General features: G+C 46.9%; 1 protein-coding gene across 1 annotated transcript in view; it reads right to left on the bottom strand.

Annotated features, from left to right (window-relative positions):
- Positions 1 to 2,853: 2,853 nt before the first annotated feature.
- cspg4ba (chondroitin sulfate proteoglycan 4ba) overlaps positions 2,854 to 8,686 on the bottom strand; it is a 46,843-nt gene continuing 41,010 nt past the window's right edge. The window contains exons 10-11 of the mRNA XM_063195220.1: positions 7,906 to 8,089; positions 2,854 to 6,711 (exon numbers count right to left, since the gene is read on the bottom strand). Of these exons, the coding sequence (XP_063051290.1) occupies positions 4,619 to 6,711; positions 7,906 to 8,089 (2,277 nt within the window). The 3' untranslated portion in view covers positions 2,854 to 4,618. The remainder of the gene's footprint in view (positions 6,712 to 7,905; positions 8,090 to 8,686) is intronic.

Here is an 8,686-nt window from a genome sequence, read left to right as displayed (position 1 = left end):
AACTGACAGTAACTGACACAGGAGTGCCGGGAAACATTGTTTCCACTCCAGTTTCACTGCATGTAATGCCTGCCACAAATAAAACCTTCTGAAAAGAAAAAAAAGCATTTTTTATTTGACAGGATAGTGAAGGTATAGTGACAGGAAGTGAGTGGGCAGGGAGAGGAAACGGTCAGCAAAGGACCCGGGCTGGGAGTCGAACCCGGGTCGGCCGCATAGCAAATGAAAATTTTAGCACAATATGCACAGACACCCAGAAGGCAAACGTCATTGCAAACCCAGGTGCTGGCCGTCTACACTCTGATTCTTGGTAAATATGCCACTTGAAATCAATGAGCATACGCTGTGAACCAAAAATCTCCATTTATATGTAAATAAGTGGGTTATAGCATCATTTTCCCTTTTTGATTCCTGTTTCAAGCCTAAGTGGATACCAGAAAACCCCCTCAGGATATCAGGGAGTAAGAACGATGTTCACTCTGCATGATGTTAAGATGCCGCCTGCGGAGGCTGTCAAATTGGGTTAACATTTATCCAACACAAGCTTGGTGAGATCTCCTCACACACTACCACAGTACTTTTCTGCCCGCATCACAGGTGTGTTCATGTGAATGCTAAAAAAACGTCCATTCTGTTTCTGTCTATTTCCTCTGAGCTCTTGCTGTGGTGATGAATAGGGATTCAATTCGCTGTGGAAAGTAGGACAAAGTTGTTTCAGCACTGCGTGAGAACCAGGTTCGTTGTTCTAGTCATGTCTATATATACGCCATTTCTATGCTCTCAGAACACACACACTCACACACACACACACACACACACACACACACACACACACACACACACACACACACACACACACACACACACACACACACACACACACACACACACACACACACACTCACATACACACGCGCACACACACACGCACAAGCCCTAGCACAAACCAACACTAAAATGCACTCATAGAGGAACAGAGGAAGGTTGGTGTTCAACCACAGAGGAAATGTGCAATGTCAGGCCTTTTTGTAGCAACTCAATCCTCTATCGGTTCCTCGTCGACACAGCTGTGAGGATTGGAAGGCAGGCGGCCTTGGCAGCTCTTGTGGAGGAGGTGGATATTAACACAGATGTGATACTCTGCGAGATCAGCTTAGATTGCGCCAACGCCGTCCTCCTAAACCACAAAGCAATCGCGCTTTCATTGCAGATGATCAGGAGAGGTCATCTTTCACAGGGAAAGGTCATCTCTCTCTCAGCATCCTGGAAGGTGTTGACTCGCTGCACAAGGAAACATGGGCTCCTTGTTAATGACACCAAGCTCAATATATAAATCTTACTGATATTGTCTTGCCTTGCCTTGTGATTCAGTTACTGTTGCAAAATGATGTATGGGAAGAAAGGGGAGATGTTTCTGTGGGAACCGGGAAAGAATAAATGTAGTTGCAGTAGGTCTACGTTGCAATTGTCTTTCACCGAAATAAGAAAGCTGACCACTGACAAATCTATTGTTCTATATACAAATACGTATATAGAAATCTATTCCTCTACATGCAAATTCTGTAAGCCATATATACATCTATTGTTGTGTGTGTGCATTTCGAGCTCTCACAGTTTGTCTTGGTGCTACTGTCAGAAGAAGTACGTCTTGTCGCAACGTCGGAAGTAAACAAGTCTGAAAGAGTTTGAAAAATAAACGAGTGGGACCCGTCAGAATGAGGTTTGAGTGCAAAAATTATAGGCGTGCCTAAAAAATGTCGATCTCCAAGGCTATTGTATGCTCCGAAAAGACTGCTCACTCGCTTGAGGCACGCACAACGCTTGGGCAGCAACTCCCAACACATTTCTGAGATTCCTTGTTCCAGGATCGCCCATCTGTATCAAGTTCACCCTCCCTGCCTCCTCATGGACACTGGCCACATTCTGCTTGCCAAGATGTTGTGACAGCATGCGGTCAGTGTAGTGGGGGGACTGCCAGGATGTGTTGCTAGTTAATGGTGGCTGTCAGTGGCTGTGGGTGTGTGATGCGTTGAAAAGAATACAGTGTTCATATCACTTAACACTCAGAGAGTACTCTGGAACCAAATACATTCTAGATGTCAATTAGAAAATATAAATCAATTTGAAGTGTTGAATTAACACATTTTTGGGTCTTTTTCGGCTTTATTTGATGACAGTGTCAGAGGTGGTCCGTTGTGAATTGGGAGAGAGATGGGGAAGGGTCTGCAAAAGACCCGAGCCAGGAATCTAACCCGGGTCAGCCGCATGGCAGGTGAGTGCCCTACCGGTTGGCCACGGCAGGGCCAACACTGCATTTTTTTTACTGTGTAGAAAATGTAATTGAACCTGCACTGGAGGGGTTTGGCATAGGCTATGAAGACACAGAGTCAGATCTTGAAAAATGAATCTTTAACAGCGATTTTACATACAAACGACCAATGTGGTTGAGGAATTCTGATGGGTTTTGTAGTGTAAGACAGTCATCCCAGGCTCTGACAATGCTATTGAACAGTTCATCCTGAGGCTCTCACTGCTCCAACATTATCTTCCTGAATCATTTAACAGTCTTCATCTGTGCTCATCGTCGCATCATGCCTGGTGGTCTTGAATAGGCAGTCTTGCTAGCAGCCTCTTTGTCTTACGAGATTACAGTAATTAATGCGTAATTATGATCATTATACCAGTAGGCCCTATCTATTACAGGCCTTATATCCGAGCCTCATTATCTTCACGTTTCTGACACGCTGCCTGGTGCACGAAAGACCCAGAGAGGAGACTGCAGATGGTGGTGTGATAAATAACAAGCACATAGATAACCTACCCTGAGGGAAAAAGACGATATCACACAACGGCTTGACGTTTCATTAAAATATGTACACTTTTAATTCATACTCATAAATCAAAAATAAATATAAGACAGCATGGCAATTCACTGATGCAAGCCTATGACAATACACACAAAGAGTTTTTTCTCCCACCGTCATGGATTTGTTTTGGCATGTATTGCATGAAATGTACACTATAGATACTGTCTACACAGTTTTAATGACGGCAGACCAGCCATTAGCTGATTCACAGCGGATGATGACACTAATACATTGTAAGTAGTCAGCTTTACAGCTCTCTTCACCGCCTGTGGATGAAAAAAAATCAGTCGTGCTGGTACAGCAAGAATTTGAGCGAGAGTTTTATGTGAAGGTTGAAATGTGGCACACAGTAAAAGCAGGCCTTGAGGGCTTTAAGCACGTGTCAGAAGACATTATGCAGATGTGCACGTAGGGACTCCGTAGTAGAGATATCATGAACGGCTATAGTGTGAGCTGATAGAGGCTTCTGCTTCCCTCCCAGTCTGGGGCAGGGAGTGTGATTACACACCGAGTGTGAATACAGGAGGGAAATTAACAGTGATAATTAAAACGCATTTCATACCTTCACAGATCAGTGCTGTTATCATTACAGTGAGTGTACTACCTAGGCTACGAACATCTGCAGTGTAATACAAAAAAATACATAAGACATACTGAATTGACATCGACATACTGCTGTTTTTACAGAAAAATCATTCCCATATATTAATTAATTCCTGAGTTTACTAAAAGAGATTCGTACATACAAAAAGTATAACAAAATACACTAAGAAATGATCATAAAAAAAAACATAAAAATATGCATTCACACCAACAGTGTGACTTTTACATCTCATGTCATTTTTCAGTGGTTAAAATAAAATACTTAGTAGGATAAAATTCAAATACAGGGTACAAATGTAATTTCCCAAAAGAGAACATAATAAACAGATTCCCTTGGATTGAGTAGTCAGACTCAGAGCTCAACGCTCCCCACAATGTAAGTCTTCCCTTCTTCACTTCAGCCAGCTGTCTGTTTGCAAAATGGAGGTAGAAACTCAAAACTGGGTTTGAAACAAATTACACCTGCAATTCCAGCCAGCCAGCAGCACAGAAAACAGCAATCGACTCTTAAAACCAGCGGTCTTAATTTGATTGTACTTAACCTTGGTTTCAAATATCACTTGTAGCATCTTCAATTGTTTCAGTGTTTTTTTTAAAGTGTTTGATTCAGTCATCATCGATTCATTCAGTCATAAGCCAAGACATGTTACAAGTACCTGTTTCCTACTTCACCTCAATAGAATACCATAACAAGCATAGTGGTTCATTCCTTAGCACAGTAAGATAGTGTTGATTGATTACAATGTTTCACACAGTGTTTCCGTAGCATTTTTCAAGATTTACTTGCATTGAAGGCATTAGCTGGAAAGCTAATCTTCACAACTCCTCCATTACAAGGTGCCTTTAAATACGAATAAAATCATGATGGATAAAGCATCATGCAGTACCACAGCAAAGCTTAAGAAATGTGATGACCAACACTATACCAGCACTGTCACCTTAAGCCTCCATTTTAGCCTTTAGTACAGGCAGTTTTTTTTACGGCAGTAGACGGTGAATATCAACTGTATTTTTTAGGTGAGTACCGGAACTTTATTTTTGCCACTTACAGCATGGTACTGGGTGATTGTATAAGTCTGCACCTGTCACACAGCATGTATTAGTCAAGTCCTGTGCAAGGTTGATGTCCTGTAGCCTCGAGTTGCTCATCATACCCAGTACTGGTTGCGCTGCAGGGCTGGGGTGGTGGCCGCCTCCGCCCCTCCTCCCCACGGTGAGCACAGGGGCAGGGAGGCATCGGAAGCCCCAAGCTGCCTCTCCAGCATTGGGCTACCGGGGCAGCTGGGGTTCAACGGCGTAACAGTCACCGTGGGAATGGTGGGGCTCCTTTCCGAGTGGGCCACCACCACCGCAGGGCTCGGGGGGCAGGGGAAGGCGGACAGGCTGGCCTCGTCGCTCCTGTTGGGAGGCTTCTTGGTCTGCTGCTGCTTCTGCTGCCGCTTCTTCTTGCGGAGGTAGAGCACCAGCACCACCAGGATGATGACCAGCAGGAGGCAGGCCAGCACGGGCAGGATGACCAGCAGCGGGTTGGAGCTCTTCTGTGGGTAGGACTCCACGCGCACCGGGTTGTTCCTCATCACCGGAGCCACGTCGGGTCTCTCCTCCTCTCCCTCCCGTGAGGGGCGGGGGACGGTGGAGGCGCCTGCTGGGTCCGTGGTGCGGTTGCCTTGGTTACCCCAGCGGTTGCGGCCGCGGTTCTTTGGGAGGAGTCGGGTGGACTGGTGGTGTCGTTGCGTGGCGGCGCTGGGTGGAGCTGAGGTGGAGAGGGAGAGGGACGAGCCGGATCCAGCTGCGACGGCGGGGGAGGTTCTATTGGTAAGGCTGGACTGGGTGGTCTGAAGGGGGCTAACGGTGGTCAGCAGCATTGAACCGTACGGTACGACAGTGAAGAGCATCTCTCCTCTGACAGGAGGCACGTCCTCCGCTTTCAGAATGAACACCAGGGAGTCGTTGAGCTCGTGGACTCCCGTTAAGTTTGCCTTCACATCGATGGCCACCTTCTCCTGCTCGAGATCGCGAGCGGTGAAAGACTGAAGAGGAGGGCTGGCTCTCTTGCCGTGCTTCGAGGCTTTCACAACCTTCCCGCACTTCGGGTGGCTGACTATTTCAAACACGGGGTCGCTGCCGCTCAGAACGGCCAGCTGAGTCGCGTTGAGGAAGCGCGTCTTCAGTTTGAATTGAACCCCATTGGGCACCTGCATCCTGTCCGCGAACCTCACTCTGGGCAACACTGAGATGTTCACCGTCTGGCCCGTGAGGTTGGCCTCGGACGTGAAGACGTTGAAGTCAAAGCTGTCCGCAGCGGAGTGGAACTCCAGCATGTGATACACCAGCCTCTCGGCCTCCAGATCCTCTTGGCTGAAAGAGGAGGACATGACGTCGTCCAGAAGGAGCTTCCCGTAGCGCGGCTGCTCCGTGACTCGGTAACGCATGGACATGTTCTTACCGTTGGTCTCCGCCGCCAGATGGGCAGAGGTAATCGTAACCATGGTGTCGCCTTGCTCCATCAGCACCTGGGTGTTGTTGACCAGCGACACGGCAATCTCAATCACGTCCAGGTTGAAGAGCTTGTAGACGGGACGGTGGTGGCCGTCCGTGACGCTGAAGTAGAACACCCCAGAGGCTGGAGACCCGTCCTGGACAAAGTACAGCTCCCCATCGTTGATCTGCGCCTGTGTGAAGGCCTGTACCGACTCGTTCAACTTCTCTTGCAACGCCAGGAAACCGTTGTTGGGTTGGCTGATCACGGTGTAGCGGATCTCCTCCGGAGGGTTATCCAGATCCACCACCATCAGGTTGTTTGGGGTGAGCACTGCCATGTCCCCCTGGACCACCTTGAGACTAGGAGCTTTGGTCTTCAGCACTGGAGGCTGGTCGTTCACCGGCATGACCGTGATGTTGAAGGACTCCCGCACTACATCGTCGTCATCTAGGGGGCGCTGCGCCGGCTTGCTGTTCAGGTTGAGGAAGGCGTCGAACACGAACCTGTCGCTGGTGCTCTCGGAGTTGTCGTGGTGGTACGTGATGCCGTACTTGTTGAGGATGAACTGCGAGAAGTTGGGCTTTTCTTTCGTGAGGTTGCGTTCGCCAACCACAATGAAGCCATGCTGCGGCAGAGTGCTGACCTGGTACCAGACCTCGTAGGTTTGGCGCTGGGACTGCGGACGCTTGGTTATCAGGTTGCTGCCATCCAGCTTCGACTTGTCGATGACGACTTTATCTCCCTCGGTAACCACAGCACCTGGTAAAACAAAACAACGCCTTGTGTCACATATATATATCATCTTTCTTCTCGGTCACTTTAATATTTGCTAAATGTTTTCATGTACTTTATTAGGATATTTTTGCACCATGTGCAGTTTTCAGAAAAAAAATTACCCGTCATTTTTCTTTTCACTTCTATTACATTGCAGATGTATTACTTGACAACAACACTCGTTGCTTCTTGGTCACTAATATTTTTGATCTACATCAACTCCCAGGATATGATTGTTAATGTCTGTATGTGTATGTATGTCTTGCCATGTTCGTTATGTGTGGGCCTATTATGTGTACGCCTTAATTTCCCACTGGGCATCAATAAAGTAGCCCTAATTCTACTCTACTAATTTCTACTGTTTTACCAGGCTTCCCCCTCCGACTCACATTTTAAATTCCTTGACTTTTCCATGATCTCCCCGAACCAACAATCTGAATCTCAATGAACTTCCGTACCTTTCTCTGTCTGGAATACCCTTTACGGAAATTCCCTGTCATTCCAGGAAATCCCTGACTTGAGGGAAATCCTGTTATACATGATTTCTTAATCTCATGACTCATGCACTTTGGAATCCCCAATGAAACCCCTTAGTGGGGGCAGCCGTGGCCTAGTGGTTAGAGAGTTGGTCTTTCAATCTGGGGTATGCAGATTCGAATCCCCCCCCGACATCTCCATGGCTGAAGTGCCCTTGAGCAAGGCACCTAACCCCACATTGCTCCAGGGACTGTAACCAATACCCTGACAAATAATAACTGTAAGTCGCTTTGAATAAAATGAAAGCGTCAGCTAAGTGAAATGTAATGTAATGTAATGCTTTGTTTCCATCACAAAAGCACCCCCATACTATACACACAACTGTCTTGAAAGAGATCACAGATAAGGCACGTCATGATGTGACTTGAGCAACTTTGACATGTTTGAGCATGCTCCGTAAGTTAAGTCCATTATGGCCTGCTCCCAGAGGTTTGGAAAAGGGTTTTCCAGTTTTGCAACTCAAACTTGCCTAATGGGGGAGAAAAATAAGGTAAGGTGATGTCTTCAAACTACGGTGTCACTTATGGCTTGGCTTGAGCACAATCCCTGGTGCTGAACAAATATGTGACGTTTTTTTTTAAATAAGGTTTAACGGTGTGTTCAAACCTTTTTCCCCCCAAAAAAAAATCCAACTCAGTGTACCTGTGTTTTTGAGGAGGAGGGAGTTTCGTCCGCGTCCGACGTTCTCATACGAGATGTCGATGTTAAAGGTCTGGTCCCCCAGGGTGGTGGGAGGCGATGACACAGCGAAACTCAACGTGTCCAGAGCTGTCCAGCCCACACTGTCTACAGATGTTTGCTCATAGAGGACCACACCCCCATCCACCTGGAACACACAAACACACACACACACACATTCACACACAATGCATGCAATGCACACGCACACGCACACACACACAAACAAACAAACACAAACAGACAAATGTTGTTAACAGATGGAAATAAACACATTGACCTCATAATTTGTCAGCGATTCCACCCACATGCAACTCACATTCCCCTCTGCTGTATCATAGATGAACAGTGTTATATCTGGACCAAGAACATAACCACTCTACCCTACTGTGGTTGTGTCTTTCCCCAACCTCCCCCATCTCAAGAAATAATTAATAACGAGGGGAGTAGGAGTCAGGGAAAGAGGGGTGGGTGAATGTGGTGTGGAGTGGAGAGTGGAGTGGGTCCGATGACTCAGATGAGAAGCGGCACACTCAATAATACTTCATAATTCATGGGCTCTCTCACACTGCTAGCACTGAGAGTGGAGGAAGCGGCACACTGTGTGTGTGTGTGTGTGTGTGTGTGTGTGTGTGTGTGTGTGTGTGTGTGTGTGTGTGTGTGTGTGTGTGTGTGTGTGTGTGTGTGTGTGTTTATTATGCAATTGAGGTTATATTTGGAACATGTTGTGTGTACTGTATGTCTG

Source organism: Engraulis encrasicolus, chromosome 3, assembly GCF_034702125.1.
Source record: "Engraulis encrasicolus isolate BLACKSEA-1 chromosome 3, IST_EnEncr_1.0, whole genome shotgun sequence".
NCBI lineage: Eukaryota > Metazoa > Chordata > Actinopteri > Clupeiformes > Engraulidae > Engraulis > Engraulis encrasicolus.
Note: the sequence above shows the minus strand (reverse complement) of the source record. Positions and strands in the feature narration are given on the sequence as shown.